At 39.9% G+C, this 25,311-nt stretch overlaps 1 protein-coding gene across 1 annotated transcript in view; it reads right to left on the minus strand.

The window, feature by feature from the left end:
• Positions 1-25,311, minus strand: part of WNK3 (WNK lysine deficient protein kinase 3) — a 150,942-nt gene that overhangs the window by 90,885 nt on the left and 34,746 nt on the right. The window contains exons 3-7 of the mRNA XM_032756198.2: positions 12,622-12,794; positions 10,595-10,815; positions 9,429-9,586; positions 3,743-3,831; positions 163-382 (exon numbers count right to left, since the gene is read on the minus strand). Of these exons, the coding sequence (XP_032612089.1) occupies positions 163-382; positions 3,743-3,831; positions 9,429-9,586; positions 10,595-10,815; positions 12,622-12,794 (861 nt within the window). The remainder of the gene's footprint in view (positions 1-162; positions 383-3,742; positions 3,832-9,428; positions 9,587-10,594; positions 10,816-12,621; positions 12,795-25,311) is intronic.

Below are 25,311 nucleotides of genomic sequence, written 5' to 3' on the forward strand. Positions count from 1 at the left end.
TGCAGTGAGCCGAGATCGCGCCACTGCACTCCAGCCTGGGTGACAGAGTGAGACTCCGTCTCAAAAAAAAGGGAGAAAATGAGAGGAAAGAAAGCAATGAGGAGAAAGGAATGAACCCTGATACAATAAGAGGTGAGGGGAACAGTGGTATGATTAACTTACCATTTCATATGCTACTTCCTCAGGTGTATCTGTTTCTAAATTGAAACTAAATTCAATAGCTTCATTGTCTTTGTGTTTGCCTTTCAATTTTTTAGGGTCTTCAACCCAGAGTCTTAAAGCAAGGGATGAATTTGAGCAATCATCTTCTTCTGCTAACTCCACCCTCAGTCCTGTATCCTCAGCAAAAAATGCATGGTTTAATAGGTCCCTGATAGACAACCTAATAAACAAAACATATATCTCATTATCAGTTCTTCCAATCATAGCAAGACACTTTAATTACTAAAAATTAATTGTATAAAAGCAAAAAACTTATTTGAAATTTTCTATCAATTTAATCATTAATCTGACTTGTTATAAAAACCAAATCTCTTTCTTTAACAGATCCTGTGGAAGCAAAAACAATAAATCTTATATCCAATTTATTACCAGGGATGCAAAGAAAGCCCAACTAACATGCATACAGAGTGACTTCAATTAAAAATGAATTATTACAAGTAATACATCTAAATAACAAAGTTTAACATACACAAAATTATGCCTAGTAAGAACTGGAGAAGCAGCTTAGTACACGTTAGGCAAATTTCCCTGAGCCACTGGCTTAAGTTACTCAGACTCAAACAGCAGATTCTCAGCAAAGGGAACCAAAAACTCTTGCAGATTTATAAACTCTAAAGTACATTAAAAATTCAAACTCTTTTTACGAATGTTATAAATAGAAGTCACTGTCTCCATTAACAATAATCTAGTCAATGTACTTTACAGAATGCCATGGGTGAAGCTAATGTGGTTCAGCAAAGTCCAGTGGTTTTCATATTTAACTCTGGTTTTAGACCAGAGTATACATATAACAGATACAACCCTAGCCTAGTACTAGGGATTAACCATCTCTGAAGAGAAACAAAGGACATAGCTTCAAAAGATTTGTTTATAAGCTGGATAAGTTAATTTACTTTTGCTAACTTTTAAAACAGATACATAATATTTAAACTCTCTGTATTACAGGCCAGGGAGAGCTGAAACTGATGTACTGCATAATGTTTACAGAGATCTCTTCTTACACTACATAAACAGAATAAGTATATACACAGCATGGTATCCTGTAAGTTGAGGATTTTCAACCCCCTACATTTTTAGTGACCAAGTGACAAATACTTAACTAAGACGGTGTCATAAACAGAATAAGCCATCATTCCATACAAAGTTGATTTTTTTGAAAAAGAAAACGCTGCTCAAATGAATTACTTTTAAGACTAAAGCAAGATGTATGTTTTGGTTTTTTTTTTTTTTTTTTGAGGGGGACAGAGTGCAGTCGCGTGATCTTGGCTCACTGCAACCTCCACCTCCCGGGTTCAAGCAATTTTCCTGCCTCATCCTCCCAAGTAGCTGGGACTACAGGTGTGTGCCACCACACTCAGCTAATTTTTATATTTTTTAGTAGAAACGAGGTTTCACCATGTTGGCCAGGATGGTCTCAATCTCTTGATTTTGTGATCCGCCCCACTCAGCCTCAGGCGTGAGCCACTGTGCCCGTCCCTAAGACTAAAGTGAGATGTGTTTAAGGAGGCACAACCAAGTAAAGCCCTCTGCCTCCCAATAAGAATTTTTACTGTATTATTTATAGTGAATTTTTACTTTAAAATTTTTATTATTTACAGTAAAGTTATTTTGGCTTATTAGTTTGCTTGCTTGTTTTGGGATGGAGTCTCACTCTGTTGCCCAGGCTGGAGTGCGGTGGCAAGATCTCGGCTCACTGCAACCTCCACCTCCCAGGTTCGAGCAATTCTCCCGCCTCAGCCCCCAGAGTAGCTGGGATTATAGGCACCCACCACCACGCCCAGCTAATTTTTGTATTTCTTGTAGAGATGGGGTTTCATCATGTTGGTCAGGCTGGTCTCAAACTCCTGACCTCAAGTGATCTGCCCGCCTCAGCCTCCCAAAGTGCTGGTATTAGAGGTATAAGCCACCGCACCCAGCCTGTTTGTTTTTAAGACAGGGTCTTACTCTGTCATCCAGGCTAGAGTACAGTGACATGATCATAGCTCATTGTAGCTTCCAACTCCTGGGCTCAAGCAATCCTCCCACTTCAGCCTCCCCAGGGGCTGGGACTACAGGCATGTGACACTACGCCTGGCTAATTTTTTCATTTTAATATTTTGTAGAGACAAGGGTCTCATTTTGCTTCCCAGGCTGGTCGTGAACTCCTGGCCTCAAGTGATCCTCCTGCCTCGGCCTCCCAAAGTGCTAGGATTACAGGTGTAAGCCACTACCCTCAGCCTGTTATCCTTTTAGTCATCAAAATAATACTTGTTTTATGTAATTACTAACTTGCTCAAGGTCACACAGGCTAAGTATGAGCCCAGATTTGACTTTAAGTCTGATGATGAAGCCTGTGCTTTTTCCAATATACTAATATGCTATAAATCCTTTTCAATATTCCAATGCTTTTTGGTAATAGAACATATTTAAAGGCTGTACAAACAACAATCAGAATCCAAACTAAAATAGCTACTTCTACATAGTGTTTTTAGCCTCATTTTTAAAAGCATGCCCAAGCTCCTATCTCCACAACAAAAAACCAAACAAGCCAATTAAAAATGGGCAAAAGAGTTGAATAGATATTTCTGCAAAGATACACAAATGGCCAATAACCCCATGAAAATTTCTACTAAGGATATATCGCCTTTACTAATAATCATCAATAAGGAAGTAAAAATCAAAAGACAAACCCACCAATTTAAAGTCAGCAACTGTCCAAAGCTGAAACTAAAGGGAGGCAGGCCGGGCGTGGTGGTTCACGCCTGTAATGACAGCACTTTGGGAGGCTGAGACGGGCGGATCACTTGAGGCCAGGAGTTGGAGACCAGCCTGGCCAACATGGTAAAACCCTGTCTCTACTAAAAATACAAAAATTAGCCAGGTGTAATGGGCATGCACCTGCAATTCCAGCTACTCAGGAGGCTGAGGCAGGAGAATCGCTGGAACCCGGGAGGCAGAGGTTGCAGTGGATCAAGATCGTACCACTGCACTTCAGCTTGGGTAACAGAGTGAGACTCTGTCTCAAAAAAAAAAACAAAAAATTAAAAATAAAATAAGAAATAAAACCTAAAGGGAGGCAAAAGCTAAGAGTAATGGGAGCTGTCTATAAGGCAAATTGTGACACAAATAAATGTGGAATATGATTTCTTGAATACATATTTCTTCTATCCATATTAGCTTTATCATTATCATGACACTAAGGATATAGAATCAAATTTTTAAAATTTTGTCCACTCTCAACTGTTAGAAGCAAATTAACCTGTGAGGACCTACTGACTGTTAAGCTGATGGCTGAAGGTGATGAAAGCTTGTCAAAAGGCACACACACAAACGTAACCCAAACGTCAGTTCAAGAAAAATTCAGCACATGATATCCAAGTCTAAAATGGTAAACAACATGCACTGATACACTTCTACAGTATAGTTTGGTTTCTACTCAAAAGTCAAATTCAGCATGACTGAAAGGTCAGAAAATGACCCAAAGCAAGATAAGAGAAAAATGCATCTTTCAGTTATGTCATTTTGCTACAATTGCACCCACCTTTCAGATTTGTTTTGACGAATACATCCTTCAATGATTTCTTTGACTTCAGGATCAGTGACTTTATTGAAGCTGGCTGGTTTTATGCCCTAGGAGAAAAAAATGGTTTCTAGTAACAAATGATGCAACTGAAAGCCCAAGTCAACATGACATTTATTAAACATTATTTTTATCACTAAACCATAGTCAAGTTTTAAATGAAATATTTGTAAATATATATGTGTATATATAGAGAACATAAGTTTAATAACCTTTTGACAAGGATGTTGTCTATAAACAACAGTAAAAAAACCATAAATAATCTAAACCTCTGACAACAGATGCAAAGTTACACATATTATGTTAGATATATAGTATGTTTTTCAAATCTAGGTCTGCAGGTATATATGACAATATACAGAAATTAAAAATGTTCTCAGAATAATTAATGACATGGGAAATTCTCATAATGTACTATTAAGTAGGGAAAAATAGGATCCCAAAATCTACATACAGTATAATCCCAATTAAAATATAATAAACAAGTTTATTTATTTATTTTTTTTTGAGATGGAGTCTCGCTCTGTCGCCCAGGCTGGAGTGCAGTGGCATGATTTTGGCTCACTGCAACCTCCCACCTCCCTGGTTCAAGCAATTCCCCTGCCTCAGCCTCCTGAGTAGCTGGGATTACAGGCGCACGCCACCAAGCCCAGCTAATTTTTCTGTATTTTTACTAGAGATGGGGTTTCACCATGTTGGCCTGACTGGTCTCGAACTCCTGATCTCAGGCAGTCCACCCGCCTCAGCCTCCCAAAGTGCTGGGATTACAGGCGTAAGCCACTGCGACCGGCCATAAACAAGTACTTTTTTGAAATCAGAAAATAATTAATGCTATTTTTAGAAACTTTTGAAAATTCAAAATAAAGGCTTCTCTATTTCAAACATTCCAATTCTCTCTCTCTCTCTCTCTCTCTCTCTCTCTATATATATATATATATACATTGAGAGCATGTATCTCAAGCTAATTATCAGGTTCTAGGAATTCAATAACAAATAAATGAAGTCCAGACAATTCAAAATATTTCTATAACTGGGTTAGCTTCCTGAATCTGCTTATTTTATATTCTATTATCTTTTATTTAATATTTAAAAAATAACCCAAGTAAGATCATTGCAGTCATTTAATAGAAAATTCCAAATTAAGCTGGAAGCAGAAAGGCACAATGGAAAGAATAATTGTTATGGAATGAAGCAATCTAACATCTACTTCTACGCCTGCCACGCTACCTCAAAGGACACAGAATCAGAAAGCCCAGTATTACATCGTAGATAAATCTGATGAAATTAGGAGTTTAGTTCCTAAAATGTAGAAGCTTAAGATAGATGGAAATCTGAATTGTGATATGGCATTTTTAATGACTTTAATATAAAATAATAAAGTCACTATTCAAAAAATAGACCTATTAAAACAGCAACTCAAAGTACAATAAAAAATTAAAAATAAAAATAAATTTTCTAAAATAAATACATTTTTAAAAATTTAAAAAATTGACCTGTTATTCTACCTATGGAAAAAGCCCTCTTGGACCTTCCCACTGATATACTCATTTCTCATCTCTGGGTAAATTACTGCCTTTCTCTGCTCCTACGTAAAAACAGTTCAGGAGCTGTAACTCACAAAATCTAACACGAAATTCTTTTCTATTCATGGCCTTCCAAAATATGGGCCAAAACTAAAAACACACTCTAGCCTTATCTCTTTTTCTGAGCTCTTATAGAAATTTTCAAACATACTTGAAAGTAGAATAGCATAATGAAGTCCCAGGTAACCATCACCAGTTTCAACAACAGTCAACATTTTGCCAACCTTGTTTCAGCTATCTGCCCCCACACATATTGTATCCTGGAATATTTTAAAGCAAATCTCAGGCATCACGTCATTTCACCCATGAATTTTCCAGTTTACATCTCTAACAGATAAGAACCTTTTTAAAAAAAAATCGTGTAGCTCAGGCATGGTGGCTCATGCCTGTAATCCTAGTACTTTGAGAGGCCAAGGTGAGTGGATTGCGTGAGCCCAGTAGTTCAGGACCAGTCTGGGCAACATGGTGAAACCCCATCTCTACACAAAAATATAAAAAGAAAAAAAATAGCTGGGTGTGGTGGTGTGTACCTGTGGTCCCAGCTACCAGGGTGGCTGAGGTGAGAGGATTGCCTGACCCCAGGAAGTCAAGGCTATAGTGAGCCAAGATCGTACCACTGTACTCAAGCCTGGGTGACACAGCAAACCCTGTCTCCAAAACAAAAAATCATATAATTGTCCCCCCTAAAATACTCATGAATAATTCCTTAATATCAAATATCTGAAACCCAATCCATACTCAAATTTTCAAAATTGTCTAAATGATGTCTTTTTACAGTTGGTTTGTTCAAATCAGGATCCAAACAAGGTCCATAGGGTAGGGTGTGCATGAGCTGGCTCATACCAGCTCACAAATGTTATTACGTTTTCAGAAATTCTGCAATCCAATTGTTAAACATGGCCATTTAAAATAAAACTAAATTATAAAAGTTTACAATTAAATAAATTACATTAAAAGCCAAGGTAAGCTGGGCACAGTGGCCCACACCTGTAATCCCAGTACGTTGGGAGGCCGAGGTGGGCAGATCACCTGAGGTCAGGAGTTTGAGACCAGCCTGGCCAGCATGGCAAAACCACATCTTTATTAAAAAATATATATATACAAAAACTAGCCAGGTGTGGAGGTGCACGCCTGTAATCCCAGCTACTTGGGAGGCTGAAACATGAGAATCACTTGAACCCGGGAGGCAGAGGTTGCAGTGAGCTGAGATCGTACCACTGCACTCCAGCCTGGGTGACAGAGTGAGACTCTGTCTCAAAAACAAAACAAAACAAAACAAAACAAAACAAAACCAGAGCAAAAAAAAGCCAAGGTAATAAATACTGAAAATGTCACTCCCTATTTTACTACAGTTTACTATTATTTATGCGTTTGAGGTTATTTACAGCTACTCTATCTGCATGGTAGAAATAACCATACAATGAGTGCAACAGTGCATCTCTTCCCAACTCTTCATTCAGTGAGGTCACACTGGTAACTTGAAATCAGCCATGGTGGGAGTACTTATACTACAAAAATCAGCAAATACTAGAAGTCAGCATTCTTTCTTTCTTCAGAGAATCAGGTGTTAAACATTTACCAGCTCACCACTACTCTTAAGTCTCTTGTATTCTATAAAAGCCTCTCTTCCTGTTTCTTTCATAAAATGTATTTGTTGGAGAAACTAGGTCATTTGTCCTACAGAATGTCCCACATTCTGGATTGTAGCCTTATTTCTTATTGTCTCCTTACACAAACTTCTAGAGTCAGACAGACTTGGGGTCAAAACCCACCATTATCAGTAGCTGCAGGAAGTTGGGCAAGCTACAACCTCTGATTCTCAGTTTCATCATCTGTAAACTGAAGATTGCACCTATCTCGTAGGGGATAAAGATTAAAGTATGTGGTGGCCAGGCGCAGTGGCTCACGCTTGTGATCCCAGAACTTGTGAGGCCAAGGTGGGCAGATCACGAGGTCAGGAGTTCGAGACCAGCCTGGCCAACATGGTGAAACACCGTCTCTACTAAAGATACAAAAAATTAGCCGGGCATGGTGGTGCACGCCTGTAATCCCAGCTACTCAGGAGGCTGAGGCAGGAGAATCACTTGAACCCGGGAGGTGGAGGATGCAGTGAGCCGAGATAGCGCCATTGCACTCCAGCCTAGGTGACGGGGCGAGACTCGGTCTCAAAAAATAAATAAATAAATAAAGTATGTGGCATACCGCATCATTAAAAAACAGTATCTCCTCACATCTGTTAGAATGACTATTATCAAAAAGATGAAAGATACGTGTTGGTGAGGATGCAGAGAAAAGGGAACGCTTATACATTGTTGATGGGAATATAAATGGTACAGCTGTTACGGAAAATGGTATGGAACTTCCTCAAAAAAACTAAAAATAGAACTACCATAGCAATTCTACTTCTTGGTACACATCCAAAGGAATTGAAATTAGTATGTCAAACAGATATATGCATGCCTATGTTCACTGCATCACTATACACAATAGCCAAGATATGGAAATGACTTACATGTTCATCAGTGAATGAATAAAGAAAATGTGGTATATATACAAAATGGAATACTATTCAGCCTTAAAAAAGAAGAAAATTCTATCATTTGTGACAATGTGGATGAACCTAGAAGACATTATGTTAAGTGAAATAAACCAGCACAGAAAGACAAATACAACATGATTTCATTTACACATGGAATCTAAAAAAGATGACCTCATAGAAGAGTAGAATGATGGTTACCAGAGACTGGGAGTTGTGGGGGAGGAAATGGGGAGCTATTGGTCAAAAGGTACAAGTTGCAGTTAGACAGGAGTAGGTTTTGAGATCTACTGTACAGCAGGGTAACTACAGTCGATAATAACAATAATATACCGTAAATTTCAAAATAACTTAGTAAATTTCAAATGTCTTACCACACAAAATAATAAGCAAGTGGGGTGATAGATATGTTAATTAGCCTGATTTAATCATTCCACATTTGTGTGTGTGTGTGTGCGTGTGTGTGTGTGTGTGTATCTCAAAACATCACATGGTACCCCTTAAATATGTACAATAACAATTTGTCAATTAAAAATGATATTAATTTTGGCCGGGCACAGTGGCTCACACCTGTAATCCCAGCACTTTGGGAGGCCGAGGTGGGTGGATCACAAGGTCAAGAGATCAAGACCATCCTGGCCAACATGGTGAAACCCCGTCTCTACTAAAAATACAAAATTAGCTGGGCATGGTGGTGCACGCCTGTAGTCCCAGCTACTTGGGAGGCTGAGGTAGGAGAATTGCTTGAACCCGGGAGGTGGAGGTTGCAGTGAGCCGAGATCCTGCCACTGCACTAAAGCCTGGCGACAGACTGTGTCTCAAAAAATATATATATATATTAATTTTAAAAGGATTTAAAAAACCAATACCTACTAATGTTAAGCTACCTGAAACAATCTTTCACAGCCTGTCTTGAGCTGCCCAACTGGATATGAAGTAGTCCTCCTTTGAATAAGCATAACACTTTGCTTCTACCTTCCTTATGTCCCTTACTATACTCTCATCCTCTTATTTTATAGTCATTTGTGAATTTATATTATTCCCTTATTAGAAATGTAAGCTCTTTGAGGGTAGCAAACACTTCTTACTCGTCTTTGCATTCCTTACAATTTCTAATACAAAAATTTACTCATAGCAGGGACTCAAATACTGTATCGACTGAACTATATTTTGAATGCCCTTTCATAAAAAGGCTTTTAGACCTAGAGGAAATCATGTAGTCGGTCTCTATTATTCAGCTTTGAAAAATAAGATCCATCTAATAGATAACTAAAAATTCCTTACAAACAAATATATGTAGATGATATACCTGTACGTTTTCCCAAAGATACTAATACAAAGCATTTTATATGACTCCAATGAAGCATAGTCATATGGTATAAATCTAAGGTTTGTTGCACTACAATTGTTAATTTTAATACTGTTACCTAGAGCTAAACCATAATTAGTTTTGAGTAAGTCGAACTTAACTAATTTCGACATGAAACGTGGCAACTGATAAAAGTAAAAACAAAAAAGTTATACCTACACTAGTTACTTTCCGGTATATTTGAGCTGCATTCTGACATTCAGAATAAGGATACTCCGATGTGGCCATTTCCAGCATACACATTCCAAAAGCATAAACATCTACGGATTCATCATAGTGTTCTTCATACATCTCTGGAGCCATAAACTCAGGAGTTCCTACAAAATAACACCACCACCACATTTTTATGAAATAGAAAAATGTATCCACCAAGATCACATCCCCTCTCCTATAAGGATTATCTGTGTTAATTTCTACTCCTCCAAAGCAAATTTCTCTTTTTTTTTTTTTTTGAGACGTAGTCTTGCTCTGTTGCCCAGGCTGGAATGCAGTGGTGCCATCTCAGCTCACAGCAACCTCTGCCTCCCGGGTTCAAGCGATTCTCCTGCCTCAGCCTCCCGGGTAGCTGGGATTACAAGCGGCTGCCACCACACCTGGCTAATTTTTATATTTTTAGTAGAGACGGGGTTTCACCATGTTGGCCAGGCTGGTCTCGAACTCCTGACCTCGTGATCCACCCGCCTCAGGCTCCCAAAGTGCTGGGATTACAGGTGTGAGCCACCGTGCCTGGTCGCAAATTTTTAAGTATACAATTTGTTGAATATTTGCTATATCTACATAAAGCACTGAAATAATTAATTTTCCATACTGATAGAGTATAATTTGTAATGCTCAAGATTAGGTAATGATTAATAAAATGTTTTTATTTCTATCCTTTTTAAATTTTTCTGAATTAACTTAGTAAACTCTCTTACTTACATCCTTAGAACCTTTCAATAATCCTAAATATAAATATTATCCCACAAAAAATACATTGGGATGTCTCTGAAATAAGCCAATATATAATAGGTATTTCAAAACAAATTCAGTCTAAGCCCAGTATTGGCAAACTTTTCTGTTAAGGGCCAGATAGTAAACTGTTTAGGTTTTGCAGTTTGTATGGTCTCTGTCACACAACTACTCAACTCTGTCACTTGTAGGTGCAAAAGCAGTCCTAGACAATCTGTAAACGAGTGAGTGTGACTGTTCTAATAAAATTTGATTTACAAAAACAGGCAGTGAGCCACATTCGTCCCACTGGCCATAGCTGGCTGATCCCTGTTCTAGACCTATACAATTGAAAAATCTCTCTTTACCCAACCAGTAAACTGTAAAACTTTAATCACCAATGACACTCTTAGCAAATGAGGTACGCATTAAGGTGGCTAATCCTAGATCACCAATCTTCACAGATCCAGTGGGTCCCGTGATGAAAATATTGTCACACTTCAGATCCCGGTGAATAATAGGAGGAGTCCTAGTGTGCAAGAACTGCAACCCCTTTAAAATTTGCCTGCACCAGCTCCTTAAGACCTTTGGTTTCATGACTTTAAATCGTTTTAAGTACCTATACAAAGAAACAAAAGACCATGTGTAAACAAACATATCCAGCTTATTATATGAACACTATTAAGGTAAGTTACATAAGCAAACAACTTATGCACTATGATTCCCATCACTGAGTTGTTTTCTATTGTCTGTTATGGCAAAAAAAAATTTTAATCTAATACTTCATTCTTAGATAAGACATCCTACCAAACGTAGCTGTTTTGTTTGTTTGTTTGTTTTTTAAGACGAAGTCTCACTCTGTCTCCCAGGCTGGAGGGCAGTGGTGCAATCTCAGCTCACTGCAGCTTCCGCCTCCCAGGTTCATGTGATTCTCATGCCTCAGCCTCCCAAGTAACTGGGACTACAGGCATGCACCACCACGCCGAGCTAATTTTTGTATTTTGGTATAGACGGGGTTTCACCGTTTGCACCAGGCTGGTCTTGAAATCCTGACCTCAGGTGATCTGCCCACCTCGGCCTTCCAAAGTGCTAGGATTACAGGCATCAGCCACCACACCTAGCCAAGTGTAGCATTTTTAATTCAAACTAAAAATCATTCCAGAGTGGCCTTTTGTAGAACGGCAGCACAATTTTAAAAAGAAAGTCCTTCTCTACTACCTAATAACTGCTTATATATAAAGTCGCTAGAGGGTTAAACTATGTAAAATTTTAGTATATACACAAATGTTAGGAAACAAAAAGTTTACACCATATTTAATATTTGCAAGTGATTAAACCACATTTAATATTTACAAGTCATTATTCACCAAATGAATAATTGTGGTTAGAAATAAAAGACTATAATTAATAGTCTATAATACTATAATATTATACTATATAATACTACATATTATACTATATATAATACTGTAATAATATACTATAATACTATAATATCATGATAGTATCACTCACTAGATATTTGAACTTGACCAAGCCCTCCAACCTTCCATTATCTTCTACAAAATAAAATTATGGCCGGGCATGGTGCCTCACTCCTATAACCCTAGCACTTTGGGAGGCTGAGGTGGGCGGATTGTTTTAGCCCAGGAATTTGAGACCAGCCTGGGCAACATGGCGAAACCCCATCTCTACAAAAATTATTAAAAAAAAAATTAGCCAGGCATGTTGCTGCATGCTTGTGGTTCCAGCTACTCAGGAGGCTGAGGTGGGAGGGTCACTTGAGCCCAAGGAGGTCGAAGCTGCAGTTAGCCATGATCATGCCACTGCACCACTCCAGTCTGGGTGACAGAGATCCTGTCCCAAAAAATAATAAAATAAATAAAATTATATTCTCTATAATGATTTTTAATTCTAAAATTCTATAATATCCCACAAACATTAACTTCTCAGTACTGTATTTTTTTTAACAAACTTCATTAACATCTCAATTTTTTAACCTAACTTAAAACAGTCACTAGATTCGAATCTACAAATCCTTTTTTTTTTTTTTTGAGACAGGATCTGGCTTTGTCAATCAGGCTGGAATACAGTGGCATGATCATGGCTCACTGCAACCTCCACCTCCCAGGCTCAAGCCATCCTCCAACCTCAGCCTCCTGAGTAGCTGGGACTACAGGTGTGTGCTGCCACATCTGGCTAATTTTTGTATTTTTTTGGTAGAGACAAGGTTTCACCATGTTGCCCAGGCTAGTCTTGAGATCCACCCTCCTCAGTCTCCCAAAGTGCTGGTATTACAGGTGTAGCCACTGCACCTGGGCAGATTCTAAAAATTCTTTGAGTAGTTTTATTTTATAAAAATTGTTATGACTCCTGAAAATTATTTCCAAATAAAACTACATTGGCACCATCAGGGTCAACTTACGTCTTTAAGGTCCCAGATGTCATTAGTTCAGTCACTAATACAATACATTTCTTTCCTTTTAATATAGATTCCCAGGAATCATAAAATCGAACTATATTGGGGTGCTGGAGACCCTTCAACATCTCTGCTTCTTCCTTGAATCTTTGCTGCTCAGCTTTGGTTAACTTTCGGTCCTGAAAAGGAATAACAAGTTCCAAAATAAAGTCATGAAAATTCTCATGCACATTTCTAATACCACTCAACTGAATGCTTTATTGCATTTATGCATGGATGTGTATATTTATTTATTTTTGCCTGTCAATGCTTTTCTCAAGACTTGTATCATCACAGATATCCCTTATTAGTTACTGTGACTCCTCCAACATGGCAATGCAGCAACTGTTACATTTCATAAGTACATTATAAACCCACCTGAGTAATAATCAGTATCTTGAAAAACAGTATCTCAAAATGAATTGAGAAAAAGCAATAAAGCAGATAGGAAAGTTTCCCTAAGAAATCCCTGAGTTTCCATATCTAAAACATCTGTAATGTCAGAACAAGAACAATAGAAGTGTTAAAACATCTAGACATTTAATCTAATTAAATTTCTGAATTGCCAAAATAAAAGTGCTCTAGGTTTCCATACAGAAATATTAGGTTATGAACCAGTGAGACATTCAAATAGGCATTGGACCTCTAATCTGCTACATTAACTGCTAGAAGTCAAAGGAACAATTTTACAGAATTCTGAGGGAGAACTATGGCCCTAAAATTCTGATCCCAGACAAGCTATCCATCAAGTTTAAAAGTGAAAAAATCCTACATTTCTAGACAACAGGGACACAGACAGTACACCACCCCATACACCGTCTCTGACCATATTACTCAAAGAACTTCAATAAAAATGTGGCCACAAAAAGTTAGAAAAGGAAGGTATGGGCTGGGCACAGTGGCTCACACCTATAATTCTGGCACTTTGGGAGGCTGAGGTGGGAGGAGCACCTGAGCCCAGTTCGAGACCAGCATGGCTAACATAGTGAGACCCCCGTCTCTACAAAAAAAAAATAATAAAAACTACAGCTGGGTGTGGTGGTGCATGTTTGTAGTCCCCAACTACTCGAGAGGGTAAGGTGGGAGAATTGCTTGAACCTGGGAGGCAGAGGTTGCAGTGAGCCAAGATCATGCCACTGCACTCCAACCTGGGTGACGGAGTGAGACCCTGTCCCAAAAAAATTAAATTCAAAAAATAAAATGTTGGAAAAATTTTGTTATCAAAGTTGTACATGACATTATCTTCTAATTTCTTTTATTCTCTTTCATAGCATGCTATGTTTTATTTCTCATTCCTTTTTTTCTAGACGGAGTCTTGCTCTGTTGCCCAGGCTGGAGTGCAGTGGTGCGATCTCAGCTTACTGCAACCTCTGCTTCCCAGGGTCAAGTGATTCTCCTGCCTCAGCCTCACCTGTAACTGGGATTACAGGTGCCCACCACCCCGCCCAGCTAATTTTTGTATTTTTAGTAGAGATGGGGTTTCACCATGTTGACCAGGCTGGTCTTGAACTCTTGACCTGAAGTGATCCACCTGCCTCAGTCTCCCAAAGTGCTGGGATTACAGGAGTGAGCTATTGCGCCCGGCCGTCTCATTCCTTCCCTTGTGTATTTCTGCCCTATTTTCTTCATCAGGTACATTAATCATTTTTCAGAAAGCCCAAAATAATAAAATCTATTTATCCTATTTTTATGTACATAAATTTTAAATTAATTTCAGTTTTTCTGAATTCCCTCTTCCTTTCTTTTGCTGTTATTTTCCTAATTTCTTAACATGAGCACTAAATTCCTTTAGTTATTGTTCATTAATAATGAAGATATTTTAGACTATAAATTTTCTAACAGGTACAACTTTTGCAATGACTCACAGGTTTTGTTGTAATGCCTTCTCTTTTTCATTGCTTTCTAGTTTATAATCTCAGTTTTCATTTTCTCTTTGATTCAAAATTTACCTAGGAATGTGATTTCTGCTCTCTAATTAGTTAAGAATCTTTTGGTTATTTATTTCATTATTTATTTCCAATCTTATTGAGTAATGCAAGTACAAAATCTCTCTGCTTTAACTTAAGGGTTTTTGGGGGCCACATATAACAATGTATATTTCTTGTTTGAAGGATTTAAAGTTCTATACATCCATCGAATAAAGTTTGTGGATTGTGGATTATATTATTCAACTCCTCTGTATTTTTTTTTTTTTTTTTTTTGAGATGGAGTTTTGCTCTTGTTGCCCAGGCTGGAGTGCAACGGCACAATCTTGGCTCACCGCAACCTCCGTCTCCCGGGTTCAAGCAATTCTCCTGCCTCAGCCTCCCGAGTAGCTGTGATTACAGGCATGCGCCACCACCCTGGCTAATTTTGTATTTTTAGTAGAGATGGGGTTTCTCCATGTTGGTCAGGCTGATCTTGAACTCCCGACCTCAGGTGATCCACCTGCCTCGGCCTCCCAAAGTGCTGGGATTACAGGCGTGAGCCACCATGCCTGGCACAACTCCTCTGTATTTACTCACTTTTTGTGTACTAGATCTGTCCTATGCTGAAAGAAATGTACATGAAATTTCCCACTACAAATATACGTTTGTCATTTTTGAAAATGCTATTAGAGGTTATTCAGCCAAAATATTTTTGGTGTCTACAAGTTTTTGATACATCTTTGTGAACTATGAAGTATATAATTTCATAATATCCTGTCTAATGTTTTAACCTTGTTTTCCTCCTTTTTTGATGTACATTAACATTGCCACTTTGGGGCCAGGTGTGGTGGCTCACACCTGTAATCCCAGCACTTTGGGAGGCCCAGGCGGGCAGATCGCCTGAGGTCAGGAGCTTGAGACCAGCCTAGCCGACATGGTGAAACCCTGTCTCTAATAGAAACACAAAAAATTAGCCAGGTGTGGTGGCACGTGCATGTAATCCCAGCTACTTGGGAGGCTGAGACATGAGAATCACTTGAGCCCAAGAGGCAGAGGTTGCAGTGAGCCAAGGCCATGCCACTGCACTCCAGCCTGGGCGACAGAGTGAGACTCTGTCTCAAAAAAAAAAAAACAAGAAACAAAAAACATTGCCACTCTTACTTTCTCTTTGCTTGTTTATATCTTTACCTTTTCTTTATCACTGCTTTAAGTATGATTTTAGTAAACAACACGTGAGTTTTGTGTTTTAACTCTACCTGACAATCTGAGTTTCTTACTAAGTAAATGCAACATGTCCACATTTGGTACAGCAAATAATATACTTAATTTTACTCTTTCAATCTTATTTTATGCTCTTTATTTATTTTACTTTGTTGTTTTCTATTATTAACTAAGAGATGTATCAGGCCAGGCACAGTGGCTCACATCTGTAATCCCAACAATTTGGGAGGTCCAGGTGGGTGCATTGCTTAGGCTCAGGAGTTTAAGACCAGCCTGAGCAACATGACAAAACCCTGTCTCTACAAAAAATACAAAAATTAGCCGGGCATAGTGGTGTATGTCTGTAGTCCCAGCTACTTAGGGGGCTGAGGCGGGAGGATCACTTGAACCCGGGAGGTCGAGATTGTAGAGAGCCATATTTGCGCCACACTGCACTCTAGCCTGAGTGACAAAGTGAGACGCTGTCTCAAAAAACAAAGAGATATATAATATTTTTCCTTTTTTACTAGTGGATAGCCTCCCTTTCCAGACACTCAAGATCAAACATATTTATCTATTTTAAAAAAGTAAGTAACTCATCTACTCGTTCTCCCTACTTCACCTAGCCCCCATTCACCAAAAATAAATAAATAATCTAAAATACTAATACTTCTCCCCTTTCTATCATGCCACATAGACAACACATGTAGAAGACTTAATCACTGTTCAGGCACAATGGCTCATGCCTGTAATCTCAGTACTTTGGGAGGCTGAGGCAGGTGAATCGTTCGAGCTCAGGAGTTCGAAATCAGCCTGGGCAACATGGCAAAACCTTGTCTCTACTAAAAATAAAAAAAAAATTAGCCGAGCATGGAGGCACGTCCCAATAGCTGTAGTCCTAGCTACTTGGGAGGCTGAGGTGGGAGGATCATTTGAGCCTGGGAGTTGGAGGTTGCAGTGAGCCAAGATTCTGCTACTGCACTCCAGCCTGGGCAACAGAGGGAGACCTTGTCCCAAAAAAAAAAAAAAAAAAGACTTAATCACCCCTACACTGTCCACTCCTATATGATTGCCCCTCCTCCTCACAAACTTCTGTTCTAGCTGTAGAGTCTTTACTTAGCACTTTTATCAAATATTCCATTCATTCAATGTCAACATATGTTAGTTACATAGATCTAGCTTCATCTTTTCAACTATTACACAGTTTTCTGCACTATGGTCCATGAATATCTTTTTCACCCTGGGAGATGATATCTTAGCTGATTAGAGATTCTTGGATGGTGTAGCCTTTTCTCCTTAATGGTCTACCGTCTTTTAGCTTCTAGCACTGAAGATAAGAAGAAAGGTGCATGTAAGATTCTTTTTTCTTGGTTAGTCTAGTTATTTACCAGATTTTACCTAGATATCTACTTTTAGATACTACTTCTTTTTGATTATTGAGACTACTAACTCAAGTCAGAAAAGTGATTATTTTCTCCTCATATTCAATCCTCCTCTTCTGAGTCCTTGATTTACTCAGGGGAGCCCTGGGGTACCTTATGTAGTCCCATGAGTGATGGAGCTATATCAGTCTCTCCCCTGAGGGCCGCTCTGTAACAACTAACATCTTGTTAGACATCAAGGAAGTGTGTTTGCTCCTTATTCTCCTAGAATGCAAAAGCTAACTCTCTCTCCTACTCTGTAGACTAAAAATGACCCCGTCCACCCTCTAGACCCTCAAGACTAAAAGACTGGTCAGCCCACTAGTCTTTTAGCTCTGCTCACACTTTTGAGGGGGTTTAACTATACAAAGAGATCAGCAGATATTCCCCTGTATCATAGACGGAATGTTTGTGTCCTCTCTCCTCTGCCAAAATTTGTAATTTAAAACCCCAACCCCAATGTGACTGTATTTGGAGACAGGGCCTTTATGTCATAAGGGTGGGTCCTTGATCCAATAGGATTAGTATCCTTATAAAAAGAGATAACAGAGGCCGGGTGCAGTGGCTCATGCCCATAACCCCAGCACTTTGGGAGGCCAAGGTGGGTGGATCACCTGAGGTTAGGAGCTCAAGACCAGCCTGTCCAACATGGTGGAACCCCGTCTCTACTAAAAATATAAAGAAGTAGCCAGGCATGGTGGCGGGCACCTGTAACCCCAGCTACTCGGGAGGCTGAGGCAGGAGAATTGCTTGAACCCAGGAGGCGGAGGTTGCAGTGAGCTGAGATCACGCCACCGCACTCCAGCCTGGGCAATAGAACGAGACTCCATCTCAAAAAAAAAAAAAAAAAGACAAGAAGACAAGAGAAAGCTCACTCCCAACTCTCCTCACCAAGCCAGGAAGAGAGCCCTCACAGAAACCCACCAAGCTAGAACTTGATCTGGGACTTATAATCTCTACAACTTTGAGAAAAGATGCTCAACATCATTAGTTGTCAGGGTAATGCAAATCAAAACCACAATAAAATACCACTTCACACCCATTAGGATGGCTATTATCTAAGTAAATAAATATATAAATAAATAAATAAGAAGTGCTGGCAAGGATATGGAGAAACCTTGTACATTGCTGGGGAATGTAAAATGGTATATTCATTGTGGAAAGCAACATGATGGTTCCTCACCATATTAAACATAGAATTACCATATGCTCCAGCAATTCTACTTTTAGGTATTCTACGTATATACCCAAAAGAATTGAAAGCAGAGACACAAACAGACATTTGTAGAACCATGTTCATAGCAGCATTATTCACATTAGCCAAAATGTAGAAACAACTCAAATGCCCACCAACAGATGAATAAACAAAATATGGTACATACATACAATGGAATACTGTTTAGCCTTAAAGAGAAATGAAATTCTGATACATGCTACAAAACATGGATGAATTTTTTATTTTTTTCCCGAGACGGAGTCTTGCTCTATCACCCAGTCTGGAGTGCAGAGGCACAATCTCGGCTCACTGCAACCTCCACCTGCCGGGTTCAAGCAATTCCTCCTAAGCCTCCTGAGTAGCTAGGATTACAGGCACATGCCACCATGCCCGGCTAATTTTTGTATTCTTAGTAGAGACGGCGTTTCACCATGTTGGCCAGGCTAGTCTCGAACTCTTGACCTTGTGATCCCCCCACCTCGGTCTCCCAAAGTGCTGGGATTACAGGTGTGAGCCACCACACCCGGCCAACATGGATGAATTTTGAAAACGTTATGGTAAGTGAAATAAACGAGACAGGAAAGACAAACATTGCTTGATTCCACTTATATGAGGTACCTACAATAGGCAAATTCATAGAGACAGAAAGTAGAATAGTAGTTAACAGGAGCTAGGCAGAGTGGGGAATGGGAAGTTAAATTTTTTTTTTTTTTGAGACGGAGTCTCGCTCTGTCGCCCAGGCTGGAATGCAGTGGTGTGATCTCAGCTCACTGCAAGCTTCGCCTCCCGCGTTCACGCCATTCTCCTGCCTCAGCCTCCCAAGTAGCTGGGACTACAGGCGCGTGCCACCACGCCCAGCTAATTTTTTGTATTTTTTAGTAGAGATGGGGTTTCACCATGTTAGCCAGGATGGTCTCCATCTCCTGACCTCGTGATCCACCTGCCTCAGCCTCCCAAAGTGCTGGGATTACAGGCGTGAGCCACCGCGCCCAGCCAGGGGAAGTTAAATTGTTTAATGAGTACAGAGTTTCTATTTGGAATGACAAAAAAGTACTGGAGATGGACAGTGCTGAGGGATGTACAATGATGTAAATATACTTAATGCCACTGAAAAATTGCACACTTAAAAATGGTTAAGATGGCTGGGTGCAGTGGCTCACGCCTGTAATCCCAGCACTTTGGGAGGCCAAGGTGGGTGGATAACTTGAGGCCAGGAGTTCGAGACCAGCCGGCCAACATGGTGAAACACCATTCTCTACTAAAAATACAAAAATTAACCCGGTGTGGTGGCACCCGCCTGTGATCCCAGCAACTCGGGAGGCTGAGGCATGAGAATTGCTTGAACCCAGGCAGCAGGGGGTTGCAATGAGCTGATATCACGCCACTTCACTCCAGCCTGGACAACAGAGTGAGACTGTCTCAAAAAAAAAAAAAGTTAAGATGGTAACTCTTATGTTATATATTAGACATTCTGCCACAATAAAAAATATTTTTTAGAAAGTTAAGGAAGTCAGCTGGGCACAGTGGTTCACATCTGTAATCCCAGTACTTAGGGAGGCTAGGAAGGAGTTCAAGACCAGCTTGGGCAACAAAACAAGACCCCAACTCTACAAAATAGCTGGGCATGGAGGCATGCACCTGTAGTCCTAGCTACTTGGGACGCTGAGGCAGGAGGATCACTTGAGCCCAGGCGTTCAAGGCTGCAGTGAACTATGGTCACACCACTGCACTCCAGCCTAGGCAAGAGAGCAAGACCCTGTCTTGAAAAAAAAATAAGGAACTCAGAGAACAAAAGCAAGGAAACAAGTAGAGTCTTTATGCTTTACTATCTGGCCTAATAAGTCTTTTGTTGTTTTTTTGAGATGGGGTCTTGCTCTGTCATCCCGGCTGGAGTGAGTGGTGTGATCTCGGTTCACTGCAACCTCCGCTTCCCGTGTTCAAGCGATTCTCGTGCCTCAGCCTCCCCCAGTAGCTGGGATTACAGGTGCCCGCCATCACGCCCGACTAATTTTTGTATTTTTAGTAGAGACGCGGTTCCGCCATGTTGGCTAGGCTGGTTTTGAACTCCTGACTTCAGGCGATCCGCCCACCTCGGCCTCCCAAAGTGCTGGGATTACAGGTGTGAGCCACTGCACCCAGCCCAACCTGACTAATAAGTCTTAAGCGCCCCTATAATTGGCTAGAAGTCCTCTACTCATGATAGACAGCAAATCTACTCTGAAGAATAATTAATAATTCTCTTTTGAGACAGGGTGTCACTCTGTCACCCAGGCTGGAGTGCAGTGGCGTGATCTCAGCTCACTGCAACTTCCACCTCCCAGGTTCAAGTGATCCTCCCACCTCAGCCTACCAAGTAGCTGAGACTACAGGCACGTGCCACCACACCCAGCTGATTTTTGTATTTTTTGTAAAGATGGGATTTTGCCATGTTGCCCAGGCCGGTCTCAAACTCCTGAGCTCAAGTGATCTGCCTGCCTCAGCCTCCCAAAGTGCTAGGATTATAGGCATGAGTCACCATACCTGGCCAGAATAATGAATAAATTTTGATGGCTTCTGATTAAATTAGTAGAATGCCAAGTCTTTCATGTGCCAGACTAAACTACCCTACTTCATCCTTTGATTCTACAGATTGAAAGTAGTCAGCATTAAGAATAAACAACTTTACAAAATTACAACTGTTTTCCCACATATACTGCTGGAGGCGAAGTCTACTAAAAATGTAGAGCCAAGATCTTCAAAACTCCGCTTCAAATTTAGCAAGGCGAAAGTAAACCTGTTAAAGTAGCACCAAAATCCAGAGGAAAATACTTAGAGTAGAGCTTTCAGCTACCACAGTAACATCCTTTAAACACACACACCCCTACATGCATTATTGTATTAATGACAACCACTTTGGTAGAGAAACTTTCACACATCATCAATAAGAATTCTTACACAAAGGAATTATGAGCCACAAAAGACAAACCAGAGGAACAGCACTAGCTAATGAAGTTGACATAATCAAATGCTGGGAAAATTCCAGTCTATGAAAATGATCCCTAAATCTTGCTGTCTCAAGGTAAGGACACCAAGAAGAAAGCATCAAATATCAATTTTATATCAAATATCAGTGTTATAAATGTTCATTTATATAGCTGATAAATAGGAGTCAAATACAAATTTATCAAATAGATTTCAACTACTCCACACTACTTTAAAAAGAAATATTATCCTTTTATAAATGTTAACTAAACATTAAATCTATTATAACATATGGAATGCTAAAAATGTACACAAAACCTTTCCTGAGACATGGCACAATACCAGTATGACCAATCTGCATATATATTTATTCAAGATAAGAAGCATTTCATTTCCAAAAAGTAAACTATATCCTTATCAGCTATGTCTCTTAATGCAAACACCAACAATGATCTACAGAACCAAGTCAGAGGCTACATGGATCTGTTTCTGCAAATGTGAAAGGAGAAATCATTAACAATGACATAAAAACTATATTATAAAATAACCTAATCAAGTAAGGATGAATATTACAAAGGCTTCAAAATGATGCTTAGCTTATAAAGCACTCTATCAATGAATATTTTTTTTCTTTTTAGAGAGACAGGGTCGCACTCTGTGTTGCCCAGGCTGGAGTGCAGTGGCACGATCATAGTTCACTGCAGCCTTGAACTCCTGGGCTCACATGATCCTCTTGCCTCAGTCTCCCAAATACCCAAGACACTACTGGGACATGCCACTATGCCTATGCTCAGCTTTTTTTTTTTTCTTTTTGTGGAGATGAGGTCTTGCTATGTTGACCAGGCTGGTCTTGAATTCCTGTCCTCAAGCTATTCTCCTGCCTCAGCTTGAATATTCTTGATAAACATGAGGTTGCTCAGTATTTTAACACTACCATTTATTGAACACTAAAATGTGTCACATGCTTTACAAGTAATCTCTCTAATCGTCAACGTTTTCTTTTCTTTTTTTTTTTTTTTGAGATGGAGTCTTGCTCTGTCACCCAGGCTGGAGTACAATGGCATGATCTGGGCTCACCACAACCTCCACCTCCCGGGTTCAAGCAATTCTCCTGCCTCAGCCTTCTAGGCATGCGCCACCATGCCCCGCTAATTTTTGTATTTTTAGTAGAGGAGGAGTTTCGCCATGTTGGCCAGGCTGGTCTCGAATGTCTGACCTCAGGTGATCCACCCACCTCGGCCTCCCACAGTGCTGGGATTACAGGCGTGAGCTACTGCCCCCAGCCAGTGTTTTATTTCTTAAACTGGGCAGTAGGTACACAGTTTCCATTACGTTACTCTTTATTCTTTTTGGTACATCCAAAGTATTTATCATATTTTTCTTTAAAAGAAAAGTAAAAAATTAGCCGGGCGCGGTGGCTCACGCTTGTAATCCCAGCACTTTGGGAGGCCGAGGCGGGCGGATCACGAGGTCAGGAGATCGAGACCACGGTGAAACCCCGTCTCTACTAAAAATACAAAAAATTAGCCGGGCGTGGTGGCGGGCGCCTGTAGTCCCAGCTACTCGGAGAGGCTGAGGCAGGAGAATGGCGTGAACCCGGGAGGCGGAGCTTGCTGTGAGCCGAGATTGCGCCATTGCACTCCAGCCTGGGCGACAGAGCGAGACTCCGTCTCAAAAAAAAAAAAAAAAAAAAAAAAAAAGAAAGAAAAGTAAAAAATTAAGGCTCCAGTTAAGCTATCTGGCTTACTCAAGGTACCTAACTGGCACAGGCAACACTGGAACCCCGTACGTTGAATTCTGAATCCGAAGCACTTTCTAGTTCACTACTCTGCCTCTCAGAAACAGCAGTCATAGCAATGAGTGCAGATATCTCATTCACAAACCACTTTCCATGGAGAGATGGTGTAGTACCCCAGAACTCATGCTAAATGAAATAAACAGACACTGAGGATAACGATAATTTGTAAACGGTGACATCAACGTATCAATTAAGAAATCACAGTATAATAGTCATAATCTGGCCATATTACCATACTAAAGCTTTGAGACAGCAATGGTATTAATACCTAAAGAAAAGTGCTTGGCTAGGCGCGGTGGCTCACACCTGTAATCCCAACACTTTCGGAGGCTGAGGTGGGTGGATCACCTGAGGTCGGGAGTTCGAGACCAGCCTGGCCAACATAGCAAAACCCCGTCTCTACTAAAAATACAAAAATTAGCTGGGCGTGGTGGCGCATGCCTATAATCCCAGCTACTCGGGAGGCTGAGGCAGGAAATTCGCTTGACCCGGGAGGCAGAGGTTGCAGTGAGCCGAGATTGCGCTATCGCACTCCAGCCTGAGTGACAGAGCAAGACTCCATCTTAAAAAAAAAAAAAAGAAAGAAAAAAGAAAAGTGCTCACAAGTGGTAGTCAAGGTAATAAATCAAAAGGCAATAAACCATGCATAGAACCAGGTTCACTTATCTTCCAGAACTGCTGATCAAAGATGTCCTCATCCAATCAGAACGTGAGCATTCGGTTCACTTGGTCAGGCTCTTGCCTTAGCAGGAGGACATACAGGAACATCTAGCTCCTTTGTTCCGACTCTATAAGCACCAAGCCAGCTTCTGATTATAATTTAGCTCCCCATGTAACTAGCCTAAAGACTATATAGGACATTTTACCTAACAACTATATTTCTCATTTTAAAATAATAAACTTGTGTCCTAGATTTAGGAGCTGGAGTGAACACAAGTCAGTCTCCCCAACTCCCCAACCTCTGGACATTGACAAAAGGTGAAGGCCAGACACTGAACCATGACAATCTAATCACGAAACTATTCCTCAGGTGCCCTTCAATGACACCATTAACTGACATCCCTTGAGTTTCAGCAGTTCAATGTTAAGAATCTTAAACAGGATCCATTTAAGAAATCATTTGTTCTAAAATGGTTAAAAACATAAAAGAATGATCTGCCCAAGTAACTCGTGAGTGGGAAATTCTTCAATCATCTATGCAAATGTTTTACATAGATATAATTGATGGAATACAAATCCTGACTCTGCTCCATTGGGAAAATTGCTTAATATATCTAAATTTCAGTTCCACCATCTGAAAACTAATAATCCTTATCTCATATACCTATTCTAAGGATTAAAATATTCAAATTAAGTACCAGTATAAATGTTCCATTAATGTTCATTTTGATAAATGGAAAATATATGATACCTGCTATTACTAACTATACCAAAGTATCTCAACCATAAATTCTCCTATTGTTGGGTTTCCAGAAACTTAACAGGTATACTGGGGAGAAATCACATAAAACTAACAGGTAATGCCAACTAATAAATGCAGAAGGAATGTGAGAAAAAAATAATTAGAACACTACAGTTATAATGATGACATGCAAGATACACCAACAGATGCTAAAATCAGCAGGCAAAAGTTTAAAAGAAAACAGTATATTTGCATAGTCTCAAAGATCTACCCCCAAGATATTTACTAATATACAACAGGAAAAATAGTAACTTTACAGGAGAGAAAGCCTGGCAGATACCACCTTAACCAAGTGATCAAGATTATTATCACCAGTAATACAAAACAACACCATGTACCCCCACTTATGAGGCACTGAGGATGGTGCATCACTTCTGTGGTATTCCTGCCAAAAATGCATAGTCTAAATCTAAGCATGAGAAAACATAAGACAAAGTCAAATTAAGGGGCAATCTAAAAAACAACTAAGGGCCAAGCATGGTGGCTCACACCTGTAATCCCAGCACTTTGGGAGGCCGAGGCAGGAGGAATGCTTGAGGCCAGGAGTTAGAGATCAGCCTGTTCAGCATAGCAAGACCCCATCTCTACCAAAAATAAAAATACAAGATATTAACATAAAGGGAGTCTGGGTGATGGGTATACAGGAACTTTCTATACTCTTTTTGCAACTCTTCTGTGAGTAGAAAATATAT

Source organism: Hylobates moloch, unplaced genomic scaffold (genome assembly GCF_009828535.3).
Source record: "Hylobates moloch isolate HMO894 unplaced genomic scaffold, HMol_V3 SCAFFOLD_7, whole genome shotgun sequence".
Taxonomy (NCBI): Eukaryota; Metazoa; Chordata; class Mammalia; order Primates; family Hylobatidae; genus Hylobates; species Hylobates moloch.